The sequence below is a fragment of the Hyposmocoma kahamanoa genome, unplaced genomic scaffold (assembly GCF_003589595.1).
Source record: "Hyposmocoma kahamanoa isolate Upper Pololo Valley unplaced genomic scaffold, ASM358959v1 93, whole genome shotgun sequence".
NCBI lineage: Eukaryota > Metazoa > Arthropoda > Insecta > Lepidoptera > Cosmopterigidae > Hyposmocoma > Hyposmocoma kahamanoa.
Genome location: NW_020654810.1, coordinates 16,508,066 through 16,528,682, shown reverse-complemented (window position 1 = coordinate 16,528,682; position 20,617 = coordinate 16,508,066). Strand labels below are relative to the sequence as shown.

Sequence of the window (20,617 nt, the reverse complement as noted above, 5' to 3'; positions counted from 1 at the left end):
AAAAGCTTTCATTCTCTTTCATAGATGTATGTATATGCGACTATGTGGATACCTCGTAGTAAAGATAATCGCAGACGTTTCCATACATTACAGTTACTTAAAGTGTAAGAGTGTTTGTTTAGAGGGTGCTGAGACTGCTGAGCTCTCATATAAAGTCTAATACGGGAAATTCAAATCAGGGATAAAACAGAGCACCCATACGTGTTTAATAGTGTTTGCTATTGAAAAAAAACATTGATTATTTTACAATATAATATGTATGCTTTATGTTTAGCAGCAGTCGCGCTCCTTGTGAAAGAGTTCGTCCAGGGAAGTACTGCCCACCAAGCAGTAATGTCAGCATTACTGTGTTCCGGTTTTGAAGGGTAAGGGTGCTAGTGAAGTTACAGGCACATGGGACTTGTCAACTTATGTTTAGGGGTGACGGGCGAAATGGCAATGCCCCTCAGATCTTTGCGATTTAAAGCTTTGAGTGGCACAGCAACTGTTATGGATAGGCATGTAGCTTACCATCAGGCGCACGATGTTGCAGAAGTAGTCAATAAAAGACACAAATTGAACATTATGGGTGAAGATCGCGGTCAGAATAGCGGTAATATGTCATATTCACTCAATAAATAAGGTTAAAATTCAATGGAATTGTTATCTATTTACTCTACACAATTAGAATGAAGAAAATTAGAGCTTATTTAAAATCTCTTTACGAAACGCAATACAAGAAGAGGGCTCGATCGAGCGTAATGCACGAAATTCAAATCTGATATAAGCGATCGACGCGTGGCCAATAAGTGGCAACGTACCTGCAACGACGTGTGATGGCCCTCCAGCCACTCGTCTGCTGTATTGGACGAATAACTTTCGGTTTTGTAATCAATGCCGAAATGGGGAACTTTGGGAACACAACATTCGGGGGTCTAATTCTCTTGCGACAGGGAAAATGTTGGAAAATTACAAAAATTATAAAAAAACATGGTGGATGTCGATCGTCAACAGTAATTAATTCAGTCATCTTAACATAGGCACAGTTTCTGTCAACCGTGACCATGGGACCTGTAAAATGTCCGAAATGTCGGTTTGTTTGGAAAAACAAACATACGCGATTTAAATCCGGAAAAACAGTTGCATTTCCTACAGACACAGTTTATTATTAAACGAGTCATCAGAAGCCTAACAGCCTCAGAAAGAATGACAGTCTTATACAGTTGGTTTGGGAGTACCTTGCCTGTGATACATTTAAGCACTGGAACTTCACAAACGTGGGTTCCAGAGGCTTGGTGTATAATTTAATGTATTTATTTTTGTTCTCACAGCCTTTTTATTAACATAGGCTTGTAAGTTTTCTGTAACTAACACGATATGGACAATGTCAGAAATAAAATTTTTGATTTGATTTGAAAAAGATCACTTGATCCTTGTCACAAGTGCAATCGTATGAAAATGAGATCGAAATTGCAAAGTAGTGGACTTTTTAGATATTTTTTTTACAATACCTAGTGACGGGACGAATAAGTCGTGCGCCTGGTGGTAATCGACCACACAAATTGCCTGGTCTTAAACCAGGGAAATTCCTGTACTATGAGTACATCGCAAAGTTCTGAAAGACACTGCAACTGCGCCTGTGATCCTAAGACATAAATTGAGAAGTCCCATTTTTTTATGATACGAAGTGACGAGACGAACAAGTCATGTGCCTGATGGGAAGCGACACGCCTGTTCATAACAGTTGCAGTACCACCCAGAGCTTTAAATCGCAAAGATCTGAAGGACACTGCGCTCGACACCCTGACACATAAGTTGACAAGTCCCATGTGCATGTAATTTCACCAGCACCCTTATCCTTCAAAACCGGAACGCAGTAAACGTCACATTACTGCTTGTCGGCAGAAATAGGTAAGATAGCAGTACTTTTCTGGACGAACTCTTTCACAAGAACCTCTACAGCTATTAAAAGAATATATTTAAAGAAAGATATTCTGTAATATATTCCGGTTGACATTCAAAATTTGCCATTCACAATTTTATTATACAGTTTCTGTTATATAAGTAATGTGTTTCTGTTCAGATTATACTTGGATGAAAAAAATCCGTGGTAATGACCCGTTTATCTCTTGCAGATTGTTTTAATATATGATATTTGAAACAAATATTGTAAATATGTGTACAAATGATTATTTAAACGAAGAACAACCCCTAAAATGTCTTGTTCATTCTTCTCAAGGGAATGCCATACGAATGAACAAGTAGAGTTTAATTCATTTGCTACCTATCAAATAAACATAATTTGACTTAGACTTTAATATGGGTGTATGCTGACACTATTTTTTAATCATATACTTCTTGTGTTGCAAAGATATTATTTGGTACTAAAATGATTATTCTAGTCCAGTCAGTCCTTACTAGATCTGTACCGATAGTAAGGTTTTTCGACCAGGGGCGGTGGAGTAACAGGCATGAAATCGGCGTGGCAGTTTTTCGGGTCTTAAAAAACATTGAGCATGCAACATTATTTCGAAAGCGAGAAAATGTCGCAACACACGAGAATTGCTTCCCAGCTCATTATAGAATAGGGGTTAAGTATTGACGACTTTTTTTGAAGTTTGCGGATTGTTTGAAATATCGTACAATATATACATGATATGTAGTACAAAGTAATTAGTATTTTTTTAAATTAATATATACGCTATATACCATAATTAACTGTTTCAGTTAATTTAATAATAAGTCAGTCTTTATCATTATTTTCTACAATACGTTATTAGTTTGTCCACAAGATATTGAATATTCCCCTAAGCATACAATTGTACTCAAAATAGATCTAAGACTTTTTGTAGTGAGTCACTTTCTTGTTGAATTTTATATTAGATGTAACAACATACCTTGTTATTTGAAATGTTCGTTGCTTATTAAATATTAAGAAGTGGCACGGGTACGGCGGGTACAGGGACGTAGTAAGGTTATAAAATTACACACATTTCCTAGTAGCTTCATCATGTCAGTTAACGTTTAAGATCGTATTTGTGCATTTTATTAGTATTTTGGTGATTTTGAGCCTTCTGTTTTTTAGTGGTACATAGCAATAGAGCTAAAGATTTTGGTACCATAAAAGTATTCTGTAATTGAACCCGTGGTAAGCGATATGTCTGTCCATAGCATCTGAGGGGTAGTTCCTATCAGTGCGTATTCGTTGGCATGGCATAGGACTATTAATCAGTTTTTCAATATAACAAGAACATTTTATAGATGAACCTATGGAAATTATATATTGATGTTATAATTATTAATACAAAGATCGAACACTCAGAAAAAACACTCAGAAAAAATTCCTTCGATCCGGTCGGATTCGAACCGACGTCTTCTTGCATACCGTGCCAGACGCTATACCAACTAAGCCACGGAACGAACCAACGGACCGCACGAATTTTTCTATGTGCTTGCGTCGTGTCTTTGTACTTGATCTTTTCAACGACTTTTTAGTCGTAGCGCCGTCTATGAGAAATCTATGAGATCTTTGTATTAATAATTATGACAAACTAGTGGAGTAATTTCACAAAAAAAAAAATGGATATCAATTCAATAAAAATTTAATTTATATATTGATACATTAAAATATTTAAATATAAATTTATTTTTTCGAAACTTTCATAAAAGTTTTTAGGCTTTAGCGATTGTCACACACAGGAAATGAAACTATTACTTTTCGGATCTAAATATTAGACATAACTGGTTGGGGACTTTACCATCTCAGTCAGCCGTGACCATGGGACCTGTAAAGGGCCCGCAAAGTTGGTTTGTTTGAAAAAACAAATAGACCCGATTTTGATCCAAGAAAAAAAGAACTTTAATTTCCTACTTTCATTAAAGGTTTTTTTATGAAAACCAATTGACGGGACGAACGGCGTAAGCGCTACGCCTGTCTGTAGAAGTTGCAGTGCCACTCAGAGCTTATAGTCATAAAGATCTGAAAGGGCACTGCCACTGCGCCCGTTACAAATCAGTTCAGACTAGATAAGGTATTATTGGATTTGACGTTTCCCGATTCCATCACTGGAGTTGCAACATTCATTGCGGCAGACAGTCTACGGCCTGCGGCTATTTCTGGAAATCGATCGCATTCGATGGCAATCGCGCTCGCGAGGCATAAGACGCTTTTATATTACACGCCCTGTTGGTCTGAATATCATTTCGACTAATGGAAAACCAGATTTAGAAGCAATTGTTTCTGAATTGGAAAACCGTGTTGACTTAATTTTGTAATTTACGGCTTTGAAATAATATTTCAGAATGACAACACAACAATTTACTTGAAGCGGTTTGTTTCATTCAAACTTTGCCTTTGTGACATATTTTTATAATAAAACTGAACTTTGATTTCTGAACGATTTTAACTCCAAAGGGTACGCAGACACACATGTGTATTATTTGTGCATACTTTCTAAATTCAGCTACAGTTAATTTCGTTCTATATAAGCAAACCTAAGCAAGACGAGTACTCTCACAGAGACCAATTAAACTGAAAGCAAAACAAGCAAAAAGTGTATTGGCAACTCCGCGGCCGTTTGCAATTGTAAACGCGATTACAGAGGACTCACTGCTTAACTAATTCGTATCACGCTTAAGAGCTCCTCCAATGTAGGAGCGAGGAATAAAACGACACAGAATGACCGCCGGAGGCCGCGTTTCGACAATTGAAACGTATAATCAAATTTGTATATTAGACCCTCGTGAAAGTGTTTCCGTGTTCGTAAAAGTACTAGTTCCATGAAAAGGTTCGTCCAATTTAGGCTACTCTGCATTTCGGATATCAGTAAAACAAAATGGTTATTTTAGTGGATGTACAACGAAAAAAGCCAGTGGCGGCAGCGACAACAAAGTCAGTTTATGTGTTTCAACGTGAAGCTCCAAATTAATAAAATAACATCCTGTAATAAATTTAATGACGCACTTATAGTACGTACACCTGTAGCAATTAGTTGTAATTAAGTAGGTCGCAACGTCGAGGTTGTCACAACACCAAGTAGATTACCGGCGAGGTCCCGGCGCTCGTAACTCGCTTGCATGAATCTGCGACTTCACACGACTCTCGGGAGGAGGCTCGGCTTACCAAACTCCGCACCTCTAATGTAAATGAAATTGTGCGCGAGAAATAAAGCAGGGTTTCTCGGCCGCTATTTATCGCCACTCGCGTCTCCTAACTCCCTGTAATGGGTATGTGGAGACGCCGCACAGGCAGTAATGAACCGGCCTGCCCTAACTTATGGCCTTTATTGATGACACCCGCGCCCTCAGTACTGTCACTATTTTATTGTCTCCCTACGCAGTGACACCGTTTCAATTACGCGCGGGTTCTTACAATACTTTATGGCTGTTGGATCGTTTGTTGTGGCTGATAAGGATTGGCAGCGAAATCTACTGTTGTATTGTAGAGAAGAACAGCGCGTCTTCCTCTTATAGCGCAGCCTTAGTCAGGAGTTCCGTAACGCGTACGACCTTTTCTGGCAGTCGTAAAATCTTGTAGTAGCAGCAGAGATACCTCGTTTTACCTATTTCTGCCGCTGAGCAGTAATGTCAGCATTACTGTGTTCCGGTTTTGAAGGGTAAGGGCGCTGGTGAAATTACAGGCATATGGGACTTGTCAACTTATGTCTCAGGGTGACGAACGCAGTGGTAGTGCCCGTCAGAGAATTTAAAGTAACACTGTAACTGTTATGCACAGAAGTGTAGCTTACCTTCAGGCGCACGACTTGTTCGTCAAGTGACGACTTGATGTTATAAAAAAAAGCTTTGTTCTTGTAAGGAAATAATCTCAACATCAGAACATATTCGGAGGTGTGGAAAAATCGTACCAAAATAATTTTTAATATCTAATAATAAGCTTAGTTATCAAAAGATTTCATCGTATTTGTATACCAGTGACTTATTAACACGCTGCTCGAATTCGAGACACATAAAATCGATCGTCTTTATACGAGCGAGTGCATGCATTGTGTCGCACGGCAGCCAAATTTAATTCGTAGCCCACATGTGTGATTAATTAATTTTCTTTCACGCTCCGGTTTAAGTTCTAGCAGAAATCGTTAACGGCCGGAAGGGCCTGTTGAGCCATAATTTACGTCTTTGCCTACACTCGAGTTAGTTGCGTCATTTGGAAATTGCGTGCCGTACGCCTTTATAACCATTAAATTTATACTTTATACGTACATAGGAAATTAGGTTGTTGATCAAATACTGATTGCTAGCGGCTGGTGATCGAATTTGTAATTTATTTGATGTAAAACGAAGGTATAAATGAATAGAAAAGTCGCGTTGAGCGTAACTGCTTAAAGTTTAATGGTTAGTATTAAAGCTGCATGCTCTGAAAGTTGAGAAAAGCATTGATTATAATAATTTGAGACTATCTTATCAACAAGTAACAGCGAGGGAGGTTGAGAGTGTCTCCCAAACCTCGTTACAGCTTCGCGCAGAGAGCCCCTGTATTATTAATGGCTAGTCATGTGGGAACTCATGTCACCTCTATTAGCATGCTCAAATTGAAACTTTCCATTTGCATTCTTAAGACATTCAAGATTAAATTCATTGTTTTTTTTTTAACAAATATTCCTTTTCAATGTACACAGAAGATGGAGTTTACTGCAGATATAAATTCTTAAAGTTTTACACTCGATGTTACCGAGAAACTTTTAAATAAAAAGTTTTAGTCGGCCATGAAAAAAAGACTAGATAGAATCCCTCCAAATCTTCGACCCCAAAACTTGCCAATTGCAAGTTTCAATGAAAAGGGACTGTCGGAGAGAGCCGCTTGATATATAGAAGGCGCAAAAATGGCCGCGGACGAATCGATAAAGCTTAGATGAAGCGGGCTGGGTCCTGCTAAAACGGGAAGTTTATGGTAATCACGGTTGCGGAGGAGCACGTGATTGATTGTTCAAACGGTGAGAGGGAGAGGGGGACATACCAGCGGAGCGAGTAGCGGGTACTCAAGATGTGTCTTTTTATCCAATATTCGAAAAAAAGTGTGAATGTTTCCGCATCCGCTGAAAGTTTACGAGAATTTCGTAAACGAAAATTGCTCGAGACAAGGGCAGAATTAATCTTGCTTGAATCTCTTTTCTTATCAAGAACTCGGCGGGTGCACGCTTCGTATGGGTGTGTAGGCCATTCTTTAATGTAGCAGTAACGACAAGGGTGCCCCGGCAGCCGGCACCCGCCAGCCCTACACCAGCCAGTTAAGACGCTAAGAGAAATGGCGATCGAGGATCCCAAGATTTAAGTGGCAGTTTCAAATGTGCCTACTTTTAGTGTTATTTCGTAAACGGAAACCATTTGTTTGCCTCATGCACGATTGAGGAGAAAAATATACGCGATTGCCCGCATCCCTTGCATGTGTTTATGTGATTGTAATGCTTCTAGTGCATTGTTATGTCACCGCCTTTTGTTGGAACGTGAACGAATTTCGAATGTGAATTTCTCGCGGTTATGTTAACCGTGAGAAATATTAAAATTGATATGGATGTGCAAAAAACGTGCGTAATGAATCATCGAGTACTGCTGTCACGTTGTTTTGGAAAACCATTAGTTAAACGTCCAATAAAACGTAGCCCGTAGTTCGAAAAATAAAACCGGGAAATTCGCTCGTGTGGCTTACACCATAAAAGTTGCTTATTTGCAAAAGTTGGGCGATCTACACAACTTGTAACTTTATGTTCGAAGCTAATGCAGCTAGTTTGATAGGTATATTTCACTCGGTGAACTCTTAAATCTGAATTTTCTTCAAGTGGACGTGATATACGATAACTACACATGGTTCGAGATTTGTGGCAATTTGTGATTGTTACGAGTACTTCTTGAGGGCCAATGGGACTCGAATAATCGAACAATAAATTGCACTTTCGACAGCCTTTGACAAATTCAGTGAAATTTTCTTGAAAGCTACGCATTTGCGCGCCCTTATTTGCTCCGTAATGGGATGACTTTAACAGGTGTGTAAAGAAAAGGCGCAGGTGTACGTCCCGGGGCTGCTTAAATCCGGCAAATAGAAATTGATGTTAGGAGGTGAAATCTAAACTACATTGTATTTCACCCATTTTGCGGCACGTTGCTGCTTTGTTGTTAAAATTCATGGTAAGCGGAAGCAATTAAAGGAGTAATGTGTAAGGACGTAATGGAGTGACGAAAATTTGTTGCGAACGTTAAATGGAGGCCCGTATTTATGTTTCAAAATGCAGCGCCGAGAGTTTCCTCGCGCAATGTCTTTTACAACAAACAATCGTTAATTAAACATCGTTTCGAATCTTAATTTTCCGTATTAAAACTTGACTTATTGTTGTATTTACATTACAATAATAGTAATAATACGTTGTTTCAAATAGCTAAAACGGAAAATAAAACGAACAAAATGTTAAGACTGAGGTGAACATGTCACGCGCAAGCATTAATCATACTTGCTGGACTGCCTGGACATTCTACGTCACAATTTCCGTTATCCGAAAATAAAGATAATATTTTTTTTATTATTCAAAGTAAGCCACGGCATCACCCTATCACTCTCGTGCGGGAAGGCGGAGCAGCTATTAGCTTAACGACCATTTTAATATAAGAGATGACATATTAAATTTACGAGGGCAGCTACCCGTGGCGTAAACGCCAGTGCTGACGTGACGCCTCTGTCTTCTTTATTGCGTGCGTAAATATAACTATTAGATGTGTTTATGATAAACTACGCGGATTTTTAATAGCCTTCTCTGTTTACGTATCACGTTCCTGAATTAAATGTATACTCAAGATTACTCTGCTAGATGTTGAAAAATGTATCGATATAAAGCACAAGAAGCGACATTAAACAAACAATGTACTTTCTTTACTTTGTAACTCCATTCTGTTTACATTGTTTAGGAAGGCAAGTGAAAAGGAAGTTTACAGTAACATTGATCATTTGCACCGACACGCAACAAAAAAGGGCAAAATAATAAGCGATTAGTTTCCGTCGTGTATATGTTACGCCTAGGGAGCAGGTTCGCATCATGCTCACCTCTCGTTTCGCACGGAAGCGAACCGTAATTACTCTAAAACACTACCCATTTGTTTGATGTCTTTGTTCGTTGTTTACTCCACTTAGGGCACGCATCACCCTTGCGATTCCACCCGACACATGCCGTGAGTTTCGTACAGCCATTATCGTGCGAGACAATAGGGCAAGACACAAAAAACAAGCATTAATAATCAGGAATATGCATCGACAACGGCCGGGAGCGGTGTCGCCCTCCTTTACTTTCGAGGGATGGCGAAAACTTTGACTACGACGCACGTTATGGATCGTGCCTAAGTACCTACAGCTGTGATCTTTTAGACAGGGATTTCTGCTGTTTTGAACTTGTATCGAACAGAATTCAAATGAGGTTTACTTTACTAGGCAAATACAAAATGTAATGAGTTTTATGACTATGCTGTTACATTTATTAGTGTAGTAATTATCGTATAATTAGTTTTATTGGAGTTATAGCATAGAGCATGCGTGAAGTGGCGCGATAAATTCGTCAGCGAGCGTCCTGAAAATTTGAATGAAATAATAAAACGTGGGGGTAGACAATGTGCGTGCTGCGTCGTACAAGTTAATCGGGGCGAGGTTTATAGCGGCACATGATTGTAATAGTCTTGTAAAGGGCAACTAGTAATGTTGCGCGGATAGTGGACAGCGGTAGACAACACTGTTACGAGGGGAAAGTTTGAATTAATTGCCTGCGGTGTTAGTGTAAGCAAGTTTGTAAAATACGGATTAAATTAAAAATAAATGATTACCTTTCCTTTCATGGTACGTAAACCAGTTAACAGTCAGACGGTTCACCTGATGGGAATTAGTAACCGTCGCATATATGTAGATACCGTAGAGACTATGGAAGTATCATGAACGCGTTGACGGTTGTGGCATATGAAATCTTCAGTTTTATGTTTCCTTAACCTTCAAACGGGAACACAGCAAAACTTTTTAATGGTAGAAGTAAGTAGGAAGGAATAAGGAAGGAAGGAGTAGTCCTTCCTATCCTGGGGATCACTTCTCAAGTGACCGCTGCATAGAGACTCCTATCACCACTCTTAAAAAAACGATAAAAGTCTCTAGCTTTTAAATGTCTTCTTCATATGTAACCACCACTATTCAAGAAAGACAAAGTCGACAAAAGACCATCTAAACCATCCAGACTGTTTAAATCAACAGCGCAATCTCATCTGTCTGCGGCTTAAATCACGGGGTGTCGTGGCTACATCTCGAATACACATGTCACGGCCCCCTGGCGGAGAAAAATCTAAACATAGTAAAAGCCAGCTTTAGTGGGGCGCTTTATTGGCTTAGTTTGGCGAGCCGCCAGCTCGGGTCCTTCTCTAATTGATATCTGACCGACAATGTCAAGTTAGTATAGAGTCGCACGCAGATTCCTTGTAAACAAGTTTGCTTGATTTTGTAGTTTAAGGATAAAATGATAATATAAAAAGTCATATTAAATAAAACCAATTAAGGTTTTATTAATTTGATAGATCGTTGAATTATGATATCGCGCTCATGAGGTTTATTCCTCAAAAAAATTGTTTTAACAAAATAGAAAAAAAAGTGTTACAATTATAAACAAAATGTAGATGTTCATAATAAGGCAAGGTACTTTTTTTACAGAGAACTTAAAAACGAGAAAGTTTTTATTAGTGACCTACTTTTTATTTTCCAGATCTGTTTTTTTACCTTTGTATCCTTTTGCTAAAGTTCTGTTTTTTCATAGCACCCATTTTTTACCAAAGAAGCTAAACGGCTGTTTGTACATTTGATGATATTTCTAGTGTTATGATTTTTACAAATTTGCTAGAAAGGACATTGTTTAAGCCATTTAATAAAATTGTAGTATTAGCAGTTACTGGCATTTATAAATGAGGTATTAGAAAGAAATGGCTATAATTAGTTTGTGACGTCACAACCTTAATGAGGCGACACAAGTTATGTAGCATAGCATTTTTTTTATGATACCAAGTGACGGGAAGAACAAGTCGTACGCCTGATGGCATTATACAATGTTAGTATGCACTAGTTAACAGTTTTGCTTAAAAATGACAGAGAATATTCTTACCACGTCTCTGAGAAACGAAATTGAATAAACGAATTTTATTCACTGCACATATTGGAAAGTCACGATGAGATACGATGAAGCATGCACACCTAAATAATGCCCACTCTGGCCTTGAAAAGGCCCAAGTTATAACATTCAGGGAACAAGTCTGCAGGCAGGGAATTCGTCTCCATAGCCGTTCGCCATATAAATGTGGAAGCGTAACGCTTAGTGCGAATCTTTGGAATATACACAACATAGGGGTGGAACCCTAGTCTACGCCTAGATACATCATTAAATTCCTTTGCGAATGTGTGCAGGTTTCCTCAAAGCAAAACCCTAGCCGAAAATGTAAATTTAAATTAAATTTCGCTCAAACATTCCGAAAAACTTGAGTGGCGGAAGGTCAAACCTTTAATGGTTACCACGATTTCTGGTAAGTGGCTTCAAAGTTACACATGATGGAATATTGATAATGATGATTTGTATATTTTAACTCAAATGTACAGAGCTTACATTAACTTATGCTAACTTATAAGCGTGTTAAAATTGTGTGTGGTAAGAAAGTGGAGTGGGAATTAGATAACGAGTTATATTATATATTAGTCCACCAGGCTTTCATCTTTACATGTAATTCTAAAATAATAATATATCAACTGTTTCTTGAATATCAGATGGGTTTAAAGCGTCAATATTGTATTTAGCAATATAAATTTTATTTAGAACTGTGTTTTGTGACATGTAGGTGTAATAACAGAAAAACAACTTACCATTTTGTTGTTGATTTCGTGAAAATGTATTTCGCACACTTTATCTACAATATCTTCACTTTGAAACGTGACGAAACCAAAACCTGAAACAATGAACAGTATAATAATTAATATATTGTTACCTAAGGTTCTTGGAATATGGCACAAATAATACGGAGGTATAAATAATGATGTGCCTTAATTATGTTATAGTAATTCATGGAAAATTGGTTGATTAACAGTCTATAAACTATACTAATACACCGGGCCTTCTCGTACGCTTATAACTTTGCTTATAATTAAATATAATCTACCCGTACCCACGTTCACACGTTTGAGTAGGTAGCAAAATTAACTTCTATCTTAACAAAAGCGAAATGCGCATCAGTATAAGTTCAAAAGGGACGTCAATCAGTTTGACAATGCCTATCAACCAAGCATTGTTGGGCGGCTGGCGCGATCAAAGCCGTCGATTGCTTGAAATATCCAATTTAATATTAAAACTTAGAAGCGCTATTCACAATACAATCAAGATCCTTTAAACGCTCCAAGATATTCACGTGGCTACTGCAACGACCAACTTCGACAATACGTTCGCCGGCCGTACTCAAAAGATCGCTGAAGTTCCTCCTTATACGATTCATGAATTACAAATTGGAATTTTGAGTTTCGCACTAGACATTCGAATCGCTTTCCGATATTTACTTTGCCCCATACGGTGACTTATACTTTCGAGCTTAACAATCTGTCACACAAATAAATCCTAGAACTTCGAAACACGTCTTCGGTCCGTTGTCCCAAAATCACGTAATCACCTGACATTGTCAAAGTTTCTGCTTAAAGTGGCAAACAAAACAAGGAGATGAGTAGGCATGTTTCTGTCTGCTAACGATTAAGACACACACACGTGATGTGACGTGTCCACCCGCCACGGCAAATAGCATTAGCGAGCCGCTCGGCAAACAGTAGACGGCGCCGCAATTATGCTGACACGTATACGCGCTCCCTCGCCGAACTTGTAACTCGCTCGTTGGCCTGTCCACGTGTTGATATGGGCACGTGTGCATAAGTTTCATGACAGCAATGAGTCATTCTCAAACAGAGCTGCTCTTTGTATAAACAAAACCTTAAAATCATTTATCACGACCTCACTTAACAGTTGCTAATCAACAAACACCCGTCAAAATGTTACACCTTTCCACCGATATTTATAATCCGACGATGGCTCTTTGTTAATATTGAGTCCATCACCTTTCGCGGCTCCAGTTGGCCTAAACAAACAGCGCGATCCGTTCCACGAAACTAGGGCGCATTTGGTATTTCACGCGCGGCGGGGTGGCTTTGCGTAGGAATTGAGGCAAAGATAGTAACACACCGAAAAGGCAAATAAGGGTTCAGTTGAGTTCCATAGATGACCGTATTTTCTTTATGCATTATAAGGTCGGCACGGTCTATGAAGGAAGAAAATCGCTACTGCGTTATTGCGTTCCGAATAAAAACGATTGATAGCAATCCCTTCTCGCGTAAAACATGGTGTCGGCGGAGTACAAAACTTGATAAAGCGTTGTTTTTATACAGGGATAATAAGTGAAACGGCGAGAGGGGGCGGTGAAGCAGATTATGTAGTTCCATGGCGAGTGGAGCCGATAGCTTCCCTTATTTATGCGGGTCTGTAAACCGAATAAAGTAAGCAAAAGCGGCCGCTGCTGAGTTAAGTTATCTGCGGGCGACGCTTGAGCAAATATAAAATGCGACTGCCGAATTGGATCTAAGAACTCCTGTAAGACAACGTCAAACCCTAAAATAGAACATGTTTTATTGCCGCCCACAAACTGTACAAATACAATACCCTTAGAAGTTAGAAATGAAACGTTAAGAGAAAAGAGAGAAATAGCATTGTCACTGACCACGTAAAAAGTTTTGGGTTTCGCATTGCCTTTGTGTGCTCGCTGTAGATAAATGGGGTATTTTCGTGAAATTCGTCCGCGTCACTTCTTGTAACAATGGAGAAGATAAATAATCTCTGGGTAAGAAAAGGATTCCGTAAACATAATTATTTTAACTTGCAATTATAGTCGTGAAACGCTAATGAAAGTTCTTCCAACGTCGCTCCAGGAATTAACTTTTTTTTCGGCGTCAATTAGAGTAGGTACTGTACATGTACCTTTATTTTTAGGTGGAATACTTTAATTAAATCTGGGGATTTCGGGTGATTTGCGAGCGTTGCCTTCCGTGGGTTCTGCTTTGACAAATTAAACATGCATCAGAATAATTTATACCCTTCGTAATCCAAACTTTTACAAGAAATACTTTATTACCATTCAGTCATTAAAACAAAGATTGTAAAAAATTATATTTGAAAAACGAAACTAAAAGCGTAAGTGTAGTGTGTGTGCTGTGGAATAAAGTGTAATTACTATTTCACCTAAATATTTTTCGTGGCCTTGGGATTCCGCCTGTATATTAGTGGCCCAATTTTTAATTCACGTCATGTTCTCACCTGAGAGAAGGTTTAGTTATTTTAATATAAGAAGCAAAAGGTTGAGGCAAAGATTATGAATGTGTCTCCCGATATCGGATATCTCGACACATCTGTCGGGCGGCACGTGGAGCTGACAGTGGGCGGGCCCGCCTCGCGCGCCCAGCACCCCACCCCTTCACCCCGCGGCCCGCAGGCAGTATAATCTGCCCGGCACTGTATGAAACACCGGCCGGTGGCGTTTATGGCGCTATAATAACCGTATAAAACGCGACTTATTGTAGGCGTCGATAACGGACGTTATACAACTTTAGGCCTCCACGTCGTGCCCTCTACGCCTTCGAGGGTTGTGTGCTACATTTTTTCTATACCTTCGCTACCTTTTCCCTTCCCCAAGCCCGTCGTTACTAGAATTTATTGTAAATGAGTCTCTTAATCTGTAATTCCGGCCAAGTTATAAGTTAGCTAATTGAAGCCGAAAGCGAAATATAAGTAAAAGTGGATTAACACGAGTCATAGTGGCGACTTTGTCCTTGTTTTTTGCCCAATAAAAGTAACGTTCTATGTCGGCGGTAACTGGCAAGTTTTCATTAGGAGCTCAACAAGCACTCAAATGAGCAGAGCGGTGAAGTTGTTCGCCGGCCGCGCTCCGACGTCCAAACTTTTGTTATTGTTTCGCTTCATTATTGTAATACGAAATACGCAGCACCATAATTAAGAGATGTTCGGGAATTGTCCATTCTGACGTAATAGTTAGCCAAAAGTTTTATCAACGAGCTTTCATCGTGACATAATGTTTGCTACGTAAATAATTGCCGGATTGCTTCTGAGCTCAGCTAATAATAACAAGTTAATCGCAATAGCTATTAGTGAGAAAAAGACGAGGTTATGAGAAAACAGAATTGCCTGCCATTGGCGGCCTTATGCGATCGATCCTTATAAGAAGCCTATTAATTGGAGCGTTTGTTTCAGTTTTGGGACAGGCTATGATGTATGATTATATTACAACTTGCTACGCAGTTGCAGTACTAGTAGAACGACCGTAAAGAGAATAACAAAACCAGGTTTTAGGTTCTCAAATGTATAAACAATTTATCGAAATCATCGCCCAAAAGAAAAATACATAGTCGACTCGAGGACAAATATTTGCACAGATTCTAATGCATTCGAGTCGAGAGTCTAAATGCAAACTTTCGGCAAGCGTAGGAAACGGTGGATAAAAGCTGCTGTAAAAAGAATTGGTTCCTCTTCATTTTCTCTATTGTGAAGTTGAATGGAACACGAACAATCAACTTTTCCGTCAAGCTGATTGTGTGGAGACATGCTCTTGTCTATGTTCAGGTAAATAAATAGAGACAAAATTGCCTCGCCACTTTGTGCGTCGAGATGCTCAACTATTTAAGTTCCCGAAGCTCACTAAGTTTTTCAGTTTTTTCAAGTTTCATTTATTTTCACTGTATTTTGCTCAAGCAAGTTTCAAGCGTTCGGCGTGGGCGAGATTTACTCAGCATAAAAGCGTCCCCGTGTCCCGCGACGCACTCACGCCCGAATTCCAAGGAAACTTATCAAAAGGCGTGAAAGGAAATTATGTCATAAATCAAACACATCGAATTTTTTTTAGCGCGATATGTAACACGAGAAATATTTGGGAGAGTAGCCGTTAGGCCGCAACCGGCGGGACAATTTATCAATGGCGACGGAACCCTCGTCCAATCGGTTGATGGCAATGCCATAAATATTTACTTTAATAAGATTCCGTCCCTTTTATTCGCGACTGCGTTGTTTTACGACACACTTTGGCCTCCGATTGCGACCTAGATTAGTGTGCGCGCGTTGCTTTAGCGGATCATGTTTTACTATTATGGTAACTGATAAGCACCATAGTCCTTTGCAAAGGGCATTTCCGTTTTTTTAATCGTCATCAATGTTCTATTGTTGGACGAAGATCTCTCGGCATCCTCGTATTTTTTAACCCGCCACACGTTCTAGAAATACATGGTGTCAAAGACCATTTTGGTATTGTAGCGTCGTAACGTGAAAGTAACTTAAAATCTTCTAAAGGTTCTATAGAGGTTGCAAATTAATTAATGAATCGAATATTCTACAAGTCAAGTAAACACAGTTAGCTAAATAGGTAATGATCAACGTTTATCAATGATCTGTGCAATTACCCGAGTTATCGTGTCCCATTTGATTAGACATGTGGGCTCCACACGAGCTGTAATTGATGTGCTTATCATTATAATAGTATAGTGGTTAACAAAGCTTCCTTTAATTATTTTTTGTTATCCATGTTATAAAAAAGTTTTTTTGAAACTAAAAAGTATCTAAGCACTTTTTTACAATTTGCAATATATTACGAAAAGCACATTGTGATTTTAATGTCTTGATTATGTTTTTAACTTCTGTAATAATAATAATCTTAAATGCACTGTTATTTGTCTTTAATTGAAATGAAAGACGTACAAGTTGTGGTCAATGAGATTCAATGATCTGCGTACCAGGTTGATAACGTGGTAGAGACGAATAGGCCAGGATCTACGGGATTATCCATGCATTTGTTTTTAAAATAAATTCCAGTCTATAAATGCTTACGATCACAGATAGCTGCTTTTAAATAAATATAAATAAATAAATATTAGACAACATCACCTACGTTGCTTTGATCCTAAAGAAAGTAACTAAAGCACTTGTGTTATGGAAATCGGAAACAACAACGGTACTATAAACACTAAGACCCGAGACAATATGGAAAAGTGACTTTTTCTACGTTGACCCGGTTGGCGATCGAACTCGGGATCTCAGAGATCGCAGAGAGCGACACCATAAAAACCGGTGCGTAAGCCACTCGACCACTGAGGTCGTCTTTAATTAGCCATGAAGACAAGATTGAATATTGAACAAGTACTTCTAGCAAAATTTTTTGGTGTCAGTTCACTAACGCAGCAACTTTTTGTATAGAAGTACGATAAAAACAAATTTCCAAGTAGGTACGTAAATATAAAAAGCGGACAAGTAACTTGTTCTAAATCTCTGTATAAATAACTCTTCACAAAATAAAACAAAAAATGCAATCTCCGATGAAATTAATAACCGATCCTGGAATCCTTTTACGAAGAAGTTATAAATCCCGTGTTCTAAAAGAAGAAATAATAGCGAGTACACTTTATCACGAGCTGAGAGCGCGAAAAAATCCCTCTCCTGAAAGTTGCAAGGGGGAAAGTGTATGATTCCGATAATATCGTTTTAATTGCGAATAGAAGTAGGGGGTGGGAGAGGGAGCAACATTGTGATGCGAGCGGCAAACCGCGGACTTGCGCAGATTGAGAATGAAGACGCCACTCGCACGTACTTTACGGTTCACTTGTTAGGAAGACCGCAGTGAGAAAACCAAATATTTACAACTGCATCCGAAATACAAAACTTTGCACTCGAAAAATAGCCATCTTAAAGTTGCCGGGTAAAGTTGGGAGGGGTCGTATTTCGAGCTGTCCTCGGTCGAGTTGGAGTAACCGGTCCCGCACCGGCCGGTTTATTGCGAGACCATGCTTGTTTGCTGAACACTACACAACAGTTTTCGTGCTGATTTCGGCAATAATGTTGTTATATATTACCCAACCATTTTATTGCCAGTGTTTCAAACTTTTCAAAAATTCACGTAGTAAAGGCGAGATCTTTAAATACATAGAGCGATTTTAAACTCAATAAGAACCGGTTATGACACATGTATACTTGAAGTCGGGTTTTCGAAATCATCTAACGGTTTGCGACTTTAACGAAGCTAAACATGTAATAGCAATTATGCCATGTTCGCTCATAGCTATAAAATCCGTTACTTAAACAAGGCCACACGTGTATCGACGTATTTAGTCTTTACATTCTATAACACGCGTCTCTAATCCTTGAAGTAACACGCGACAAGGGCCACTCGCAACTGTCTCGCTCCGATTTGATTCACATACCATTTGTTTCTCCTTCTAACCCAAGCGCCCATGTCGAGGATTTACTTGTGGAAAATTTGCACTATTTTTCTTATTATCTCGCTGTTGGATTATGAAGGCTTTACTCGCTCTCCTGCGTGCTCGCCGCTGATAAATTGAAATTACCTTGCAAGTCAGAAAATTGTGTCTACTTTTAATAAAATTTAAACGCTACTTAGGGTAGAGATTGTTTAATCCTTCACATTTATTTTTGTAGCATTTTGTGAAATGAATAAAGGCAGAAAAATGTGTAGACTTTGTAAATGATGATTATCACATGCTACAGGTTTCTTACCATGGTTTGACTATATTTCACGTTTGAGTCGGCTACGCGTGACTTCAAATCGTAGCCGTTCCTAAGTAGTACATATACATTAAAAAAAACAGCTTATTCCTACCTGCAGTGTGTGTGGTGGTAGCCTGTAAGTGCGATATGTATAATGCTTACATACATTGACTGTATGTTATTAGCTATGCCCTACATATGTATTGTGTTGGCTATCCATTCTAAATAACATCACAACATCACATGCGTTGCTCTGATACTAAAGTAAGTAACTAACGCACTTTTGTCATGGAAATTGTAAACAACGTCGCTACAGTGAACACCAAGACCCGAGATAATAATATACAAAAGTTAGTTTCAGGATTTCAGAAATGGTGACACTTGATCACGGAGGTCATCAAAATATTTTCTAAATAAATAAATAAAATAAAAATTAAACATGTCACGAGTGATAATCATTATTTGGTACCTAATAATTGTAAATATTGCGTAATGATAAAACTAAACAAAGAAACAATATCAAATATGTTCCGCAAGAGCAATCATTTGTAGGAAGAAATTAGAAAGTGCAGAATATTGAAAAAGCACGAGTGCTACGCGAGCCCTTTCGCTTTATTCTGCATAGAGGCCTGCACACACGGCGCACCTGAAACGAGTGCCAGGAATAAGTGCTGAACGTATTTGCGCTGCACGATTACGAGCAACTCAACGGCTCTGAGTGACGTCGGGTTTAGGGTATGTATTTTATGATATATATGTATGTATGCATAGCTATGGTTTGAAATAATGGACAATGTGACTTAATTATTTTGGGAACTGTATTATGTAGAATAGAACATAGTAGGTATATCGACCCTGGAAAGCGATTTTGTAATATCTGGAAAATTTGAGAAAATGATTGAAAATTTGACGCATTTTTTGATCTACGAGTCGTGATGCTACGACGATATTTTTTTACTATGTAATGTCGATATTTGACGAAACACACGAAAATAATAATTTCGAGATACGACAAGATTGTTTTCCAGGGTCGATATACATATACATTCGAAATTATTTTTACTATGACTCTATGCATGCACAAAATGTGTGAGGTAAAGTGGCTTCGTCGTAAACTTTTAAGAAGACTTCTGATTTCGAGATAAAACTATAGTCTTAGTTTTCAATTAATAATAATAATAATCAATAATGTACACACTCAACATAACCCCGCAGTAGGGAAACCCTGTGTCGCGGGTGCCATGGACACACACATAGACAACCACAAATTACACCCAAACTCACCAGAGAAATAAATGTAGGCCATGCAAATATTTCTCCCAACCCAGGAATCGAACCTGGGACCTCTGCGAGGCAGTCGTGGCATGGTAACCGTTTGGCTCCCGAGGCAGTTATTATTACAACATTGTACGGCGTACATTATATAATTTTTTTGTTAATACTGATAATAATTCGTTTATTGCTTAAAACACGGTATAACAAGAGACGGTATCAGTACAAACAAGTTTCGCATAAATTAAATAGCATGCAAATATCTAGTTACAATTACGAAAAAAAATAGAGTAAGCTATTTAGTAACTCGCAATACTTTCGAGACAATACTCGATGTGACGTATTTATTATTTTGCCGAACCAGGTTTGCTGTGACCTCTTGAAATCAATTACAAATATTCTGAATCGACCATCATGGAAAATCAAGCTGTATGACCACCGAGCGCCACGACACAATCATTTGAATCAGTGTTAAAGCTTTGGTTGCCGTAATTGGATTCGTATGGCACAGTATATGCAGCATGTTTACTACATTACCTTTCTAAACACGTTCCTCTGCTAAAAACATCCGACAGCAGTGAATACTCAACGTTAGATTAGGCTAAAGTTAATTCCCCGCCGTTAAACATTTACTCATTTCGGAGAGGTTTTCAAAAATCCTTTAGCAATACCAAAAATTTACTCATTTCTAAAACTTTGTTAACCATTTATTTAAATCATTGTGTTTGAAAATTAATAATATTTTGCTATGAACTGCGTCTGTGGCCGAA

General features: G+C 38.6%; 1 protein-coding gene across 1 annotated transcript in view; it reads right to left on the bottom strand.

Annotated features, from left to right (window-relative positions):
- LOC113237074 (RNA-binding protein Musashi homolog Rbp6) overlaps window positions 1-20,617 on the bottom strand; it is a 671,710-nt gene that overhangs the window by 25,547 nt on the left and 625,546 nt on the right. The window contains exon 8 of the mRNA XM_026473334.1: window positions 11,852-11,934. Within this exon, the coding sequence (XP_026329119.1) occupies window positions 11,852-11,934 (83 nt within the window). The remainder of the gene's footprint in view (window positions 1-11,851; window positions 11,935-20,617) is intronic.